General features: G+C 39.2%; 2 protein-coding genes across 2 annotated transcripts in view; both read right to left on the bottom strand.

Annotated features, from left to right (window-relative positions):
* LOC144365087 (antigen WC1.1-like) overlaps positions 1 to 3573 on the bottom strand; it is a 51644-nt gene extending 48071 nt beyond the window's left edge. Inside the window, exons 1-4 of the mRNA XM_078015889.1 lie at positions 3484 to 3573; positions 1521 to 1524; positions 413 to 721; positions 4 to 321 (exon numbers count right to left, since the gene is read on the bottom strand). Coding sequence (XP_077872015.1) covers positions 4 to 321; positions 413 to 721; positions 1521 to 1524; positions 3484 to 3573 — 721 coding nt within the window. The remainder of the gene's footprint in view (positions 1 to 3; positions 322 to 412; positions 722 to 1520; positions 1525 to 3483) is intronic.
* Positions 3574 to 3843: 270 nt separating this feature from the next.
* LOC144365086 (antigen WC1.1-like) overlaps positions 3844 to 17577 on the bottom strand; it is a 46661-nt gene continuing 32927 nt past the window's right edge. Inside the window, exons 13-17 of the mRNA XM_078015888.1 lie at positions 14228 to 14320; positions 13836 to 14150; positions 12513 to 12827; positions 5229 to 5543; positions 3844 to 4109 (exon numbers count right to left, since the gene is read on the bottom strand). Coding sequence (XP_077872014.1) covers positions 3844 to 4109; positions 5229 to 5543; positions 12513 to 12827; positions 13836 to 14150; positions 14228 to 14320 — 1304 coding nt within the window. The remainder of the gene's footprint in view (positions 4110 to 5228; positions 5544 to 12512; positions 12828 to 13835; positions 14151 to 14227; positions 14321 to 17577) is intronic.

The raw sequence follows: 17577 nt of genomic DNA, 5'->3' as shown, positions 1-17577 counted from the left end.
TACCTGAGCAGACCACAGAGGCTGTGTTTCCATGGGCACAGGCAGGAACACCCAGGGCAGTCACAGGGCAATTCCACAGGAAGGACTCAGATCCTGAGCAGTGGAATCGGTCTCTCCAGATCTCATCTTCTCCTTCCACAAAGTATGCTCCCTTTGTGGTGGAGATGGCAACCCCACAGCCCAGCTGACGGCAAACTACATTGGCATTGGCCATATTCCAGTAGGAGGCACAGAGTGTTCTCCAGCCTCCAGAGGTCTTCATCTCCACTTGACCTTCACACTGAGAGCTGCCATTTTTCATGAGCCTGACTTCTGCGTACTCTGGCAGGAGAAGACAGGATTCCAGTAACATCTCATGTTTGTTACCACATCAGAGTGTGCAGAAAGGTTAAAGTCCTGCTGTGGGTCTCACCTGAGCAGACAACTTGCACAGCCCCTCTGTGTTGGCAGCTGCCTGCAGGACAAGGCACTCTGGGGCAGAACCAGAGCTCAGACTCCCATCCCTTACACTGGAACTCTTCAGCCCAGACATGTTCACTGGCCTCTCTGAGGGGCAGGTCCAAGAGAAAAGATGCTGCCTTGCCACATCCCAGCTCTGCACAGATGACCTGGGCAGTGGGTAATGTGAAATTCCCATAAGATACTGGAGTCCATCCTCCTCCAGAATTCACTTCCAATCGCCCAGAGCAAGGTCCACCTCCTCCATCCAAATGCGCAAATCCTGTGGAAGAAAATAACCAGTACAACGAGTGTCTAGAGTTGGAATTGGGAGCTACATGTCTCAGGAAAGCTGTGAAATCTTTTCTTATCCCAGGAATGGGATGTGGAGAATGGATTCAATAGTTGGTGTCAGAATGGGAATTCCATGTTGTCTGAAGACAACATTAGGAGGAGAAATTTTATAAGGTTAGTTCTAAATGGCTGACTCCAGTAAATTAAAAAAAATATTGCATTTAGGTATTTTCTTTTATATGTATTAAAATATATCTAACTGTGTTTGTCTGTCTGTATGTCTGTGTCAGCCTACTTCCTATTTAATAAGCTCTAATCTGTCCTCTGAACTTGAACTCAGTGTAGAAAAAGACCAGGATTAATTTTTCACTATTTTATCCTCCGAAAGTTTCAGTTCACAGGTAATAATTCCAATTAAATTAACATTTGTTAAAGAATGAAAAAATTCAATATGTATCAAAAATGACAATTTATGAGATGACAAAAGAACCTACTAAATAGTGTGAGACAGAGATGGAAAGTAGTTTATTGTGACCAAGATAATCTGGGTTCTTAATATCAGAAGAAAGACAGAGAATTTAGAAGTAGGATCAGTTGGGAAGGGTGGCACATGTCTATAACCCCAGTGGCATGGGAGGCTGAGGTAGGAGGATTACAAGTTCAAAGACAGCCTCAGCAATGGAGAAGTGTTAAGCAACTCAGTGAGACACTGTCTTGACATAAAATACAAAAAAGGGCTGAGGATGTGGCTCAGTGATTGAGTGCCCTTGAGTTCTAATCCCTGGTACCTCTCTGCCCAAAAGAAGTAGAATCAGAAGTTGTCAAGAGATTTGAGCATGCTTATTTGCCTTTCTGATTTGCTTCAAGGGATAATTTTTGTTACTAATAAGTAGAGTTGGAAGAAACCATTAGACATCTATTGAAGTTGATCAGAAAGTCATTTTGAGTATGGGTTCAGACATTTGGGGAGCCATCTGACTACAGATATGGAATTGTAATGTAATAGTAAGTTTATATCCTGAAGAAGGGAATCTTTTCTCTGGAAACTAACATGCTCAATATATTTTTCTTTTCAAAGTCATCAAAATGGAATTTATTCATTATGGGTAAAAATGCCTCTGATTGGAAAAGGATAAAAATACAGCAGAGAGTCCTCAAAAGAAGACATAATCTTTCTTTCCAGGCCTGATATAGGAGAGAGGTGCACAAAGACAACATTGAGGGTTCTTATTCACAGTACTAACATCTTTTTAGAATCACCATATTCCAGAAATGTCTTTAGGTGCTGAGTATGTATTTATACTTAAAGAAAATAATGTCATTATCTTTGCAGAGCCTTCCATCTAGTAGGGAGAAAATCAGTTTTAAGCTATTTGAAGCTTGTGAGCCACTGGGTGGAAAAAGAAAGAAAAATTGCATCTGCAGAAATCTATTGATTCATATGAATCATTCTCAGTCGAATAAATTAAAAATTGCAGTCATTTACATCCTTGTCTGATCTTTTACTCTGTAGACATATTGCTCCCTTGGGCAAGTTTCAAATTTCTTATGAAAGTATCATCCAAGGGAACTTATCCTCCTTAATACGTCAACTTTGAGTCAATCCTACAAATCATTTTCCTCCTTTTGTGCAGGAGAGATGTACTGAGGGATGGATTGAATTAACACAAATGTACACAGATTGACCATCCTACACTTGGGTCTTAAGTGCTGTTATAGTAATCCTTATGTGCGCTTTGTCAGTTCTCCAAGGCCATCCCCAAGATACTTTAAGCTTATTCTATTTTCTCAAGAAAATTCTATTTGTCTCCTTGTCCTCTTCTTATCCAACTTACATGCCAATATACACTTCTTGTATCGTTTCCATCAGATATAAATATTCTTCCCCATATCTTGTCACCTTTATATTTTTCTTTGTTTTCATCCAAGTAAATTTATTTTAACTGATACCCAATAACAAAGTGTACATATTAATGGAGTGTTGATGCATGTATACATTGCATTTCTTTGTCTCCTCAAAAACTTTTTATTTCTTTTTTGTGAAATCTTCTAATATGCTTTCTTCTAGCTTTTTGAAATGTAGTTCATTATTGTTTTCTATACATCCTCCTGTGCCACAGTGCACCATAACTACTTGTTCCTACTTAAGTAAAACCTATTATTCATTGATCAGTCTGTTGCCTTCCATTCCCACTCCCTACACTCTCTAGTCTATGGTAGCCACAATTCTACTCTTCAACGTCTATGAGGTCAACTCTTACATATTTGACATACAGTGAGATTATAAGATATTTGTCTTTCTTTGCCTGACTTATTTCACTTAACCTAATGATCTCCTGGCCCATGCAAGTTATGTCAAATGAAAGGATGTAATTCATTTTTATGACTAAATAGAATCCCGTTTTATTTCATTTATTTATCCATTTATCAGCTGATGGACATTTAGATTATTTGCTTTTCTTAGTTACTATGTATAGTGCTGCCATAAAAATGGGAGTCCAGATGTCTCTTTAACATAGTGATTTCACTTCCTTTGAATGTGTGCTCAGCATTGGGATTACTGTATCATATGGTATCATATGGGGGGCAAGATGTTTGATAATGTCTCAATTACATGAGGTACATAATTTTTGATTATGTACCTCCTTTATTTCTAAAGGATATATTTGCTGGATTCAATGGTCTTGATTGGAAGGCTTTTCTTAGTTCTATGAAAATACCACGGCACTCACTTCTGACCTATATGTTTACCATTGAAAAGTCTGCCATCAGGTGAATTGGGACATCCTTATATGTTATTTCTTTTTTTTCTCTTGATGTCTGAGAGTCTTCATCTTTCATCTTTGAGAGTTGTATTATAATATATAATGATAAGAATCCGAGGCTCCTAGTCACAACTGCCCAACTAAATTTTCACCTTCAAGCAGAGACTTAACTAACTCTCTTCTTATTGTGCTACCAGGGGTTGAGGAGGAATGAGGTGGGAAGTCCTGTGGCCAACAATGGTGTATTGCTATATCTCACCCTGAAGCCACAGCCTGCTGAGGTAACACAGAAGTGGGGAGGGACCAAGGCCCTCAGTGCTATGAGCTGCCTACTGCTGAGGTAGACTTAAGGCTCCAGACTCCTGCAACCAGCCACAGGTGCTGCAGGCTCTTCTTGAGTCTGTCCCACCAGCACACAGGTCTTGCTCAATGATCTCTGTTCAACATTTGAGGCCTCTAATTCCTGTTCAATGCTGTGTATGATCATGGTTGGTCTGGCACTGAATTCCAAGACAAAGTCCTTTGCCAGCACTGTGCCCTGATCCTTAGAGAGTCTTGCTTTCCCCTTTTCTGCTAGGGGTTGGAGGTGTGGTTGCAGAGACAGTCTCTTTTCTGCCCAACAAAACACAGTTCCAGAGTCTCAGTGTGAGGTTACTGGTATGAACATGACAAAGTCTTTGGGTTCTGTCATGCCCAGGTTTCACTGTGGCAGGCCTAGTCCTGGGTTTCAAGTCTGAGGTGTGGGCTTATTCTCTTTTCATTTCCCAAGAAGAATGCATTTCTCTTCATCCTGGGCTGCTTGAGGTTGGGGGAAGGGCAAGTCTTATCTTCCTTCATCCTTCAATGTATCTTTTCTTTCCATCACAGTAAAAGCAGGCACTTACCTGGTTTTGTCTCTTATGAAGTCAGTTTGGTGAGTGAATAACAGTTAATGTGGTGTATTTGTGGGAGATCACTGAACAACCATTCCAGTATGAGTCCTAAACTATATAACATCTTACTATAATACATATGCATTAATATTTTATTGAATATAACATTAATTTGCCAGCATAGGGCTAAATTCATCTCCCGAGTATGAGTTTATACAGGTTTTGCTTTGAAAAAGAAATGTAGAGAAAATCTATTGAAGTAATGATGGAAAGAAAATCTGTGACTCAAAGAATTTGACTCACAGTTCTTTGGCCCTTCCTTCCAATGAGCTGAGAATTCTGATGTCTGAATATGGAAAGGAGAATTTCAAATTTGCAGTAATCCATAAATTTCCCTGTGATGCATTTAATTCCATCCCTGTGCCCATTATCTACTAACCAGTGCAAAACTAACTCTGGCTATTCATATATAAACACTCATTTAACACTCATTCAACACTCATTAAAAAAAACTAGCTTCATTCTTGTCTGTCTTTTCAAAAGAGGATATGTGTGGTAATTTATGGGTAATTCTACAAATAGTAAATTATAAAACAAAATTATGAAGATGATTTTAATTGTAATGATTCTATAAAAAAACCTATCTTGTCAAATATAACTGCAGAGAAGGAAAATACAATACATGAGATTTACAATAAATAATTAAATGAAATCCATAATCCACTGCTATATTGAGTACCCAGTGTCCATGGGGACCTCTTAGTCCTCTGTGGCTCATCTGTCTCTTTTCCCCCCCAGGATCAGATATACACTTTTGGTCCTTTCCATTCTCTTAGGCTAGTGAATGCACAGACCCTACCTGAGCAGATGACACCTGCGTCCTCATCATGCGCGCAGTCATGATGCCCCCAGCCTTGAGCTGGGCACTTCCACAGTTGGTCTTCCTCTCCTGTGCACTTCAGCTCGTCCAGCCAGATGGGCCCTGATCCCTCCCCAAATTGTGCATTGTGCATGACATCAAGAGCCACTCCACAGCCAATTTGTCTGCATACCACGTGAGCATCATTTAGGTTCCAGCTGTCATCACAGACAGTGCCCCAGGAATGTTTGTGAAGGATCTCTACTCTGCCTGCACAGCGACTGCCCCTATTCACCAGGCGGAGCTGTGGGGTCTCTGAGAAAAAAATAAACATGTTAATAGTTGTATGTACAAAGAAAATGAGAAGGGTATTCTTTCCCTGTGGTATTCCCTCCCTCAACCAATCAGTTTGCAGAATTCATTTTCAGATTGCAGAGCTTGTTGTGTAAGACATGGGGTTGTTTATACCAGGGTAGCAGCTAAATAGTAAATTATAAAACAAAATTATGAAGATGATTTTAGTTTTAATGATTCTACAAAAAAACCTATCTTGTCAAATATAACTGCAGAGAAGGGAAAGACAATATATGAGATTTACAATAAATAATTAAATAAAACCCATCATCCAAAACCCATTCAATTCTTACCAAAGCAAGTAGGAGAATTAATTGTGTAAAAAACAAGAAATGAGATTAAACACAATATAATCTAGTTAGATGAATCAGCTAGAAGTTATTATGTAGTTGCTATCAGAGTTAAACTTATTATTTAAAGAATTCTTAATAGGATCTGATAATATAGTTCTACAAATGTCAGAGTAGTTAAAAGTGTATTTTTTTGAGGACAAATCTAAAAGTGAGTGTAGCGGCTAGCATTTGATTGTTTCTTATACAGCACACATTCTTGAGTGCTGATGGCTTGAGACTTGGAAGGATCAGAGCACAGGAGATAAGAGTAAGGGATGAAATCATCAGAAACCTTAGGTAATGGCCGTGAATCCAGGAGAAAATCATAATCATATGGTCATTGAGACTGGAAAATGAATGGATCATTGTTTGCCTTAAAATATTTCACTAATGATTCTAGGCTTCAGAATTCAGATTGGACATGTAATGTCATAGCTTGACTCACTTTAGATATATTGAGCAAGTTCCCAAAAAAGATGATGTACAATATCAACATTGCTCAACTCTAGTAGGGATCATATAAAGTTACTTTTTTTCCCCCCAAACAAATTGAATCTATGCTTGGAATTCCTGTTAGGAGTTGTTATTATGCAAAAATAGGAGTTTTTGGTAAGGAGGTAAATAGCAGAAAGGAGATACTTTTGTTGGGAATCTGAGTGAAAAAGGTTAGGGAACAAAGGAATAATTGTATTTTGAGAAGAGAAAGAGAGGAACTAATAAAGAAGTCATGAGAAATCTAAACAATATAGAGAAGCAGAAGACAGCCCAGAGAAAATTACAAAGCAATTTACAGCTTCATCTTCAGCTGCCTGGGTGAGGAAGACAACCTCAAGCATAAAGTAAGCTGGACAGTGCAGACAACCTAGATGATATCAGAAGACTCCCAGTCTTACCTGGGGGGAATAACATGGTTTTTACTAGATTTAGATCAAATTTGGGGCATTTGAGGGAATACTCATAAACAACAAACAAACTTTAGAGAAAAAAATTATCACATTGCTTAGCATGCTCTCAGAGTGCTATAACTGGGAGCTATTTTAAGTGGCCATTGTTAGGGAATAAACTGCTCTGGAGTTTAGACAATATGGGGTAATCACAATTTTAGTTCCCTGGGCCACCATGCCACAGTAATTTGGTAGAAGTTAGTGTTCTACACTCTCAGATAAGAAGAGTACCTATCACAAATATGCTGAGAGCATTGAATTGCAGGGGAAGGATGGAGGTCTCATTGGTAAGTGGTCCCATCCTCTGTGAAGAAGAGCAATTCCAGTTGCACATGATTGCACATAGGGACCAGGTCTGAGAACTCAGAGAAAATGTTTGGCAATTCACAGCATTCCCATGTAATCTCTCCAGGGATTACATTTTTCCCCACAGGCTCTCCAGGGATTCACCATGGCAAGGACACTTGGCACACCCCAATGGGGACCTGCTACAGGCCTCTGGAGCAAGTGTTGGCTTTTCAAACCACTGGAAGCTGACTTGATTGTTGACTTGCCTCCAGGTTTCCAGACAAAACCCCTGCAGGGATATGATGACCTGTTTTATCATCAACACTCCCTTAACCTCCTTGATAGCAAATGAGGAGCGAAGGATAGCCAACATATTACCCCCAATCCCAGCATGTATGGTGGGAAGAGAGCAGAAATGCAACTGGTTTCTTTTGCAATTTACTGACCCCCACATACCTGGTGGATTCAAATGTTGGATGACCTGGAAAAGGTGTTTCCAATGCAAACATTTTGGCTGGGAGGAATTTTTGACTATTTTTCTTTATGTTTTATTTTATTTTATTTACAATTATTTGTTTTTTAATTCTTCAAATGGATTTTTTTGTCTATTCTTTTTTTCTTATTTTCTTTTCTCTCTCTGTCTCTGTCTCTCACTTTCTCTTCATTGTACTGGTGACTGAACCCAGACACACTTTACCTCTGAACTATATCCCTAGCCATTTTTAATTTTAACTATTTATTTGTTTATTTACTTATTTTTGAGACACTGTCTCACTAAGTTGCTGAGGCTGGTATTGAACTTGTAATCCTCCTGCCTCAGCCTCCAGATCCTCTAGGATTACAGGTGAGTACACCTTCCTAGTTAATGTTTTCCCCTTTTTTGTTACAAGTATTTTTCTCCTCTTTCTTAATTCCCTTCTTCCTTTTTATTTTCCATATTCAATATTTTTTGAATTAATTTTCTTATTACTAATTTTAATTTTTCTTGTTCATTCTATATTTGTTTTTTCCTTTATCTATAGTTAGTGCTGTTTCGTTTGTTGTTGAGTGTAATTGATTATTACTGTATTTCCATAGCTGGTTTATTTATTTATTTACTTGGTACTGGGGATTGAACCTAGGAGAACATAACCACTGAGCTACATACCCAGTCCTTTTATGGATTTTTGAAACAGGATCTCACTTAGTTGCTTAGGGTCTTGCTAAGTTGCTGAGGATGGCTTTGAACTTGCAATCCTCCTGCCACAGCCTCCTGAGCTGCTGGGATTATAGGCATGTCCCACAGAGCCGGTTTATTTTTATGTTGGTTACTGCTGTTGTTTTCTTCTTTCTGAGTTATGCTGGTGATCAAGTGAAGTCCCTTGAACATGTTGGGTGTGTGCTTTGCCACCGAGCTATAACTCCAGCCAATGTAGAGACATTGCACCTTACTGAAGCCATGACCTAATGCTGCTGAAGTGTTGGTGGATATTTCAACTTAATGAATAGGGAAGAGAGAAATCCACAGCTGATGATCCACTCACAAGTAGGCATAACTCCTGCTCCTGTACAATCTCCAGCTTAACAACACTAGAGAAAAATAATTCAAATGTTGTGGAAAAAGTGCCTTGAATGACCTCAGCACAAGTTGCTGTCATATCACTTCATACCAAACAACAAAAATAATATGGGAAAAATAACCACATAGAGAATGCACTACACACTGTGCTATCTATAACAACACACCTAACTACCAGGAGGATCCCGTTTATTTGAGAACTACAGAGAAAGATGTACTTTGACATAGTATGTGGAGTTTCAAAACTCATTATTACCAGTCAAAGAAGCCACAGAGAAACAACCTACAATGTGCACTCAATACTACAGGATACCTACACCCCAAGGCACATCATTAAGAGAAGTCTGCTTACTAAGAAGATCCTCACATAACAGATTTATTAGCAGAAACATTAAGGCCAGGAGGGCATGGAATGATGTACTTAAGAACTTGAAAGAAAATAGCTGCCACATACATGACTATGATCAGTAAAGTTTTTCTTCAGAATCAAAGAAAAATAAGACCTATGAAGATAAGCATCAGCTAAAGGAATTTTGAAACACTGAATCTGCACTGCAGATGATAATGAAACAATTCTACACACAGAGTAAGAAGCAAGAAAATTTAGCCATGAAAGCATATTAAAGAATAAATCCCACTAGAAGAGCAGATAAACAAGTGAGAAGGAAGAAAGAATCAAACATTATCAATTCAGTAAATCATCAAATATCCAATATGAATAAGGGAGAAAGATGTGACTATAGATTATTTAAACTGCCCAGAAAAACAACAACAATAACAAAATTAGAGGAACTTGTTAAAAACTTTCAATTATAATTTTGAGTGTATGTGATCTGATTCTCCAATTAAAATATGTAGACTGGCTAACTGCATTAAAAATCAAGAGCCATCAACTTGCTGCCCACAAGAAACTCAGCACAGAAGCAAAAACATATAGAATGAGAAGAAAGGGATTGAAAATGATAATGCAAGCAAATGGAACTGGAGAGCAAACAGAAGTAGCTATGTTCACATATGAAAAATACACTTCAGAATCAGTCAGAAGAGACTTAGAAGGTTACTACATATTAGTAAAGAGAATAAACCATTCAGAGATATAATAGTTACAAATTAATATGCACCAAAGAAAAGAACACAAAATTTCACACAAAAAACACTTATAGGACATAATGGAAAAAACAAACTTCCATACAATACTAGTGGTATCTTAATATCTCATCTCACTAATAGATTTGGCATGCAGGGAATATATCAACAAGCACACATCACAGTTGCACTAACTTTATAATAATCAAGTGGAGTTAGCAGATAACTACAGAATATTCCATCTAGCATCTTTAGAATACACATCTGAGGAAGCAGGATAGGTAAGTAAGAGTAGAGAATCTTCAACCAAGAATGTGTCTAAAATTTATAAGTTGATCAGAAAAATTGCAAACCTGTAAGACAGAATATGAACAGCCAATAAGGTAGAGTGACCATATGAGGAAAAAACAAACAAGACAGATGAAGGTTTCTATTTTCCAGGGATATTTGAGGCAAGATCATCATTTAAGTGTATGATGGGGTTAAAATATCAGCATGAGGGAGATTTGAGAATATGTAAAATAACATGCTCTAGAAAGGGCAAGAGCATGTGTGAGAGAAGCACACTACAATATGGGGCCAGTGTGGATGGTCCATCAGAGGTTGGATCACAAATGCAAAGAGACTAGCAGGATAATTTCACATTATAACAGAATAGAGTACTTGTCCATGATTCAGCAGTCCTTGTCTAGTCTAGTGCAGGAAGCAAAGAGTTAGATAGTTGACACAACCATTCTTTAATTGACAGAGAAGAGACCAGGAATTGAGTGTACGTGAAGGAGGAGTATTATAATGGGGAGATTGTGTTGTCTAATCAGGGTAAGAAGAACATGTGCAATCATGAGAATGGAAAACTGGAAAATTGATAAGGGAAAACACTTGGAATTTGTATGAGAATAAAATATCTGTAAAAGGAGCATCAAGAATATGTGCCATAAGGAGAAGTAGCAATAGTCAGAGAAGGATCAATGCGATCACCATCTCAAGCAGGATAGTTAGTGATGGTCAAAAGTGTGGCCATACATGGAGGTGGGATGTAAGAAGAATGCTTCAAGGGGAGAAATTCAGAAATGGATAAGCCAGGATGTTATCTAAGTTATGTTCAAGGATCCTGTCATCTCCAAGAACAGGAGACAGAGGAGCCTCAGGAGACTGATAACCTTCCTGGATGAGGGAGTGTGACCAGACTGGAGAGTGAAATCAACAGTGTGGTGGCGGGTGCCACCTCATGGGGCAAATTTCGAGTAACTGGACATGGAAAAAAAGAAAAATTGTTGAAAATTCCAAGACACAGCAGAAATATTCTAAGAATAGAATGGATAATTACAATCCTATCTAAGATTTGACCTAGAAATAAAAGCATGTTGAAAGGGAAGCGCAGAGCCTCCAAATGATAAGGACATCATTGTATTCAGAGGCAGCCAGTTTCTTTTTTATCAGAACAAGAAACTGAAGGAGACATTACAGATTAGAAGATGAAAATTAGAAGATGATAGGCTTCAATTTCCAACAGGCCCCATGGAATATTTTCTGGGAGAGGGATGAAGTGGGCATATTAGTTTGCAGTAGCATATGGATAAAGGCTCAAAGGAGGTAGTATCAACCAAGACCACTGGGACTGTGAGGACATGAATTCAAGAAGAAAATAAGCAGAGACCCCACCCCTCACAGCAATCCCTCGTAATGTAGAGATGATAAGATTAAGGAACAACTTTTCAACAGGATTGTTATTTGGGCCATGCTTTGGAGAGGCCTTGAGCTCTTCTTCCGCATCCAGGTAATCATGTGTCACTCTCCCCACCCTCTTCCTACTCTGCTCATGATGGAATTTTATCAGTACCTCATGTCACCATGCTACTCCCAAGTCGGTATTTACACTGATAAATACTCTACTTTCTGCTTTCATTGGACCTCTACTCCTCCTTTAGATCCCAAATTAAAATGATTTCTCTTTTCCCAAAATCACACATTTCCACAGCACCTTCATGACACTCAAATTTATACCTGGTTGTGCCGTCAGACTGAGGTGCAAACTTCCATGGGACTGTGGCAGACACTGACCCAGGGGTGTTTTTTTCTTCTCATGTCTGTCCTCTTACCTGGAATTAAGTTTCTACCTACAAGTGACTTAATTACTTTCCATCAACAAAATGACCTGAGAGGTTGTCTGTCTGGAGTAGATGGATTTCTGAGTAAATAGCCCAATAGTATCTGATTCCCCAAATTGTCCCCTGCTCACTTGAAAGTGTGAGGGAGATGAAGTGTTTACTCCTAACCTCAGTTTCCCCGTCTGAAATAAATGATCAGCATGATACCTATCATCAATTGATTGTGATGATTAAACCATATTACCTGTGGCAGGGTGGGGTGGGGTAATGATAGCACAGAAAAAGCAATCATTCACCCTCTCACTAAGAAATAAGGATTAATTAATATAACCTAAAACTGCATTAGCTAGTTGCTAAGAATGTTCATCAGAGTATAACTTCATGCTCCATATGCTCAGTTCAATCTCTGATACTTTTCTCAAAAATAGCTATTATCACTGGTGTCCTCATATCTGCCTTTGAAACAGGTCTATAACAGGTGGATCAAGTAATCTCTATGCAGTATTAATTTTGTAGACTTATTTCAACTCATCCATCATATTTAAAAATATGAATCTTTCCTAACAACAACCTGCAGGCATAGGACAAACACATAGAAATAGATAGTAGGTCACCTGTACATGTGATATGAGCTTCGTCCTCTGGAGAGCAAGATTGGTGTTTCCAGGGGTCAGAAGGACAATGCCAGAGAGAGGTATCAGTTTCTCTACAGCGGATTCCATCCACCCAGCGGGGTCTAGAACCTTCCCTGGAAGGAACCAAGAAATTCAGGGTCCCACTGTCCCCACAGCCAAGCTGTCTGCAGATCACAGACAAGGTCACAGCTTCCATGGGGCTGTGGCAGACACTGCCCCAGGTGTTGTTGTAGAAAACCTCCAGCCACCCAGCACACTCCTGGTCCTTGCTCACCAGCCTGAGGGCCAAGAACTCTGAAACCAAGAGGAGGAAAATGTGGCTCAGTTAGCATTCAACTCTAATTGCTGTTTTTTCTTTATTCCTAAGTAGTGAGTGCTCATTGCTAACTGTCCTGGAAATGCCCACTGGATGGAAGACTGAAAATTTTGTCCCTTTAAACTGTTTTGTTAACTTGTACCTCTCTTTCTGTTTCTACAACAATGTAATATTAGCAGATGAACAGAAAGGAACACTGATCTGGGGGCTCTGCAGGAGAGTGAGCAGAGAGGGGGAAGAATAGTGAAGATCCAAATATGTCCACTCCCTGATCTTGGGAGGGCATGAATATTTTACCTCATTGCCAAAGTGCTTTTAAATACAATTAAGGAAAGATCCTTGCATGGATTATCCTGGATCATGTTGGATTAATAGGCAAGCCCAATCTAATCATATCCTTAGACCTGTATCATCAAAAGCAGATAAGTCTTCTGGATCTCATCAGGGAGATGTGAACATGGAATGATGGTAGGAGTGTTGCAAAATTGTTGGTTCAAAGAAGAAAGGAGCCATGAAAGAAGTAATTCAGGCAACTTTTATAAGCTACAAAAGGAAGGAAATGAATCTTCTCAGAGCTTCAGCTGTTACAGCCTTCTAACACCTTGTTTATAGCCCAGACAGACTCAGTTCACTCTTCTAAGTTACCCCCTAAAAGATGATAAATATGTTGTTTTGAGTCATTCATTCTATGCTACCTTGGTACAGCAGAAATATAAAACTAACTCAGTGGGTCAGGATGTTGCACCCATAGGTCACAGAAGAGTGGTGACTGCTTTACATGAAGAGTGTCAGGAGACAGTGCTGAGTAGGAAGGAACAGAAGCTCAGCTGCTGCAGCAGGAAATGAAAGCACCTCATCTTCTTTGCTGGAAGGACAGGAACTTTCCTTCCCTTCTGCCCTAACTTGACCTCTGCCTGAGGGCTCAGACACCATTCTGCAGACCGTGCCCTGCCCTCCCCAACCTGTGCACAGTGTGCATCACAAACCTGAACAGATGACTCCAGCATCCTTCTTGTGACTGCAGTTGTGTTTCCCCCAGCCCTGGGAAGGGCACTGCCACATATGAGCCTCCTCTCCTGTGCAGTTCAGCTCGTCCAACCAAATGGGTCCTGATCCCTCTCCAAAGTGGGCAGAGATGGTGGCCTCCAGGGCCACTCCACAGCCCAGCTGTCTGCACACCACATGGGCATCACTCAGGTCCCAGCTGTCATCACAGATGGAGCCCCAGGAGCCCTGCTGCAGGATCTCCACTCTCCCTGCACAGCGACTGCCCCCATCCACCAGGCGGAGCTGTCTGCTGTCTGAGGAGAGACAGGGTCATGTCAGTGGGCATTTACACAGGGAATGGGAAGGCTCAGGTGCTTGGGGCCTTGCTCACCTGAACAATTGGCAGTGTGTCCCTCTGAAGCTCCAGAGCCTGCCTGGTCTGACCAAGAGTCTTTGCACTGGGGCACTTGCTGGGCCTGGTTTCCTACAGAACAGGAAACTGAATTAAAGTGCATAATAATCTAGTTATGGCATCTGAAAGCTGTAGCCCATCATCAGTAATTTCCTATTGTCAGAGTTGATCATCTATTTAAGATTTCTGCTTCTGCTTATGACATACTCTTCTATTTTAAGCCAAGTGCTAGAAATGATTTTAGGAAAGTGTGAATATATCAGGGCCATTTGAGAGCATTGTATAACTCTCAGGGAAACATGACTTTGGAGTCAAGTTCAGAGAAAAATAAAAACTAGTATCAGCTATTTTCCCCTGGAAGCATTTGACCATTCAAAGGTAGTAGGTGAGACTCTGAAAATCTCAGCACATTTGCTGGATTTCCCTGGGAGTACGCAAGTAAAATTTAAGCTGCACCAAAGAGAAAGAATCATGTTAAACAACCAGGAATTTTGTATCATATTTTGTGAACTAAATGAATTTTTGTCCTAGGGATGATGCCAAATTAATTCTTAATTAATTTAATTGAGGCCTACTTAAACTAAAAAGTTTTTTCTCAGCAAGAGAAACAGTAAAAGAGGTAAATAGAGAGCCTACATCCTGGGAACAAATTTTTACCCCTCACACCTCAGATAGAGCCCTAATATCCAGAATGTACAAAGAACTCAAAAAATTAAACAATAAGATAACAAATAATCCAATCAACAAATGGGCCAAGGACCTGAACAGACACTTCTCAGAGGAGGACATACAATCAATCCACAAGCACATGAGAAAATGCTCACCATCTCTAGCAATCAGAGAAATGCAAGTCAAAACCACCCTAAGATACCTTTTCACTCCTGTAAGATTGGCAGCCATTATGAAGTCAAACAACAATAAGTGTTGGCGAGGATGTGGGGAAAAGGGCACACTTGTACACTGCTGGTGGGACTGCAAAATGGTGAGGCCAATTTGGAAAGCAGTATGGAGATTCCTGGGAAAGCTGGGAATGGATCCACCATTTGACCCAGCTATTGCCCTTCTTGGACTATTCCCTGAGGACCTTAAAAGAGCGCACTATACGGATACGGCCACATCAATGATTATAGCAGCACAACTCACAATAGCTAGACTGTGGAACCAACCTAGATGCCCTTCAATAGATGAGTGGATAAAAAAATTGTGGCAGCTATACACAATAGAGTATTATGCAGCACTAAGAAACGACAAAATCATAGAATTTGCAGGGAAATGGATGGCATTAGAGCAGATTATGCTAAGTGAAGCTAGCCAAGCCCTAAAAAACAAATGTCAAATGTCTTCTTTGATATAAAGAGAGCCACTAAGAATAGAACAGGAAGGAAGAGCATGAGGAAAAGACTAACAGTAAACTAAGACGAATGGGGGGAGAGAAAGGAAGAGAGAAGGGAAAACATATGGAAATGGTAGGAGACCTTCAGTGATACACAAAATTATAAGAGGTTATGAGGGGCAAGGGGGAGGGGGAAAAAAGGGGAGAGAATTGAACAACAGCAGAGGAGGTAGAGAGGGAAGATGGGAGGGGAGGGAAGGGGGGATAGTAGGGGATAGGAAAGGTAGCAGAATACAATAGTCACTAATATGCCATTATGTAAAAATGTGAGTATGTAACAGAAGTGAGTCTTCATTATGTATTTGGGGAGTTCAAAACCCAATTGAGTCAAATGTATGAAAGATGATATATCATGAGCTCTGTAATGTTTTGAACAATCAATAAAAAAAATGAAAAAAAAATTTTAATTGAGGCAGTCTACACTAAATACAGTGCATTCAAGAAGAAAAATAAAATCCTTTTTGAAGGTTTTGTAGGATGAATTTTTCCATATACATTATTTGTCAATCAAAAAGTCCCACACATATAAAGAGATTATGTAGAAAACAAAGTGGACAAAAGAGAAAAAAAGAGATTTTCACAGAATGGTATTGATGTTTCCTTATAGGTAATTCAAATAGTGATTGTTAAATTTTATAAAGTAAATGAAGTGATGTGCATTTTGGTAGAAAACGATAACAAAATCTAATAAAGTTTTGAGAGTCATGTGTAACTAAAAAGAACCAATAAAAATCAATAGCTAAAAATGAGAAACCAGAGGATGAGTCTAACAACACTGAAGGTTAGCACAAAATAGAAATAGTAATTGGAATAACATGGGAAAATTCAAAGTGAAGAACAAGAGGACAAAAACATAGGAAATATAATAGGATACTAAGAATCATAGGTAGAAAACCTAACATTCTGATTTAGTCTACAAGTTTTAGGCATTAAGGCCATAATTTATAGTGCAAAAGCATAAATTAGAAAATTCGCAAAGTGCGATATTTAACACAACTGTAGTTTACAAAAATACCCACAAAATCTGTGACACTCTATCCATTGACCTGTGCAGTCCACTCCTCTTTCCCTCCAGTCTGCACTGACAAAAGTGAATTTTCTATAAGCAAAAGAATGTGGTGAAACCAGCATGATTTGACTTAGGAGCCTAGCTTAGAAAGTCATGACTCTTCCTCTTGACTTATTAGGATATTTGCCTAATGGGAAATCTACTCTGTAGAAACTATCATGTGGGAGAGAGGATTTGCAGGTGGTTCTGTCAGCAGCCTCAGGTGAACTTCAAGCTACCAGTCATGTGAATGAACTATCCTGGATTCCCAGCTTGGTCAAATCTTCAATGACCTCAGCTCCAGATGAGATCCAACTTTAACCTCACAAGAGGCAACTTTCAACAGCCCTTGCCAAATTTATGAATCTGGAATGAGCAAAATGAAATGTATTTTTTTAATTTGCATCACTATTTAGTGGGAGCGGGGAGAGGGATTCATGATAAAGCAATAGCAACTAGGACAATTACATTTACTGTGAAACATCAGTCCTACATTCCCATGTTTATTGTGGCAGTATTCACAATAGGTACAGTATGGAATCAGGTGCCCCATTGCAAGAGAAATTCATAAAGAAATTGTGGTGTGAATATAGCCATAAGAATGGAATCCTGCCATTTGCATCAAAATGGATGGAATTGCAAGACTTGTGTTAAGTTAAAAAACCCAGAGACAGAAAGAGAAGTACCACATATTTTCTGTCATATGTGGAAGCCAACAGGTTAGTTTATGGAATTTGGCAATGACACTGTAGTTATGTAAATAGTCTTGATAATATTTTAAGAGTAATGGGACATATCATCTTTTCCCCTACTCTTAACTAATCACTCAGAAATATTTTGTATATTCAAGGATTAATATGGTGGAAGGAGGAGAGAATATAGGAAAAT

Source organism: Ictidomys tridecemlineatus, chromosome 6 (genome assembly GCF_052094955.1).
Source record: "Ictidomys tridecemlineatus isolate mIctTri1 chromosome 6, mIctTri1.hap1, whole genome shotgun sequence".
NCBI lineage: Eukaryota > Metazoa > Chordata > Mammalia > Rodentia > Sciuridae > Ictidomys > Ictidomys tridecemlineatus.
The sequence above is the reverse complement of the archived record's forward strand: the minus strand, read 5'-3'. Positions and strand labels throughout refer to the sequence as shown.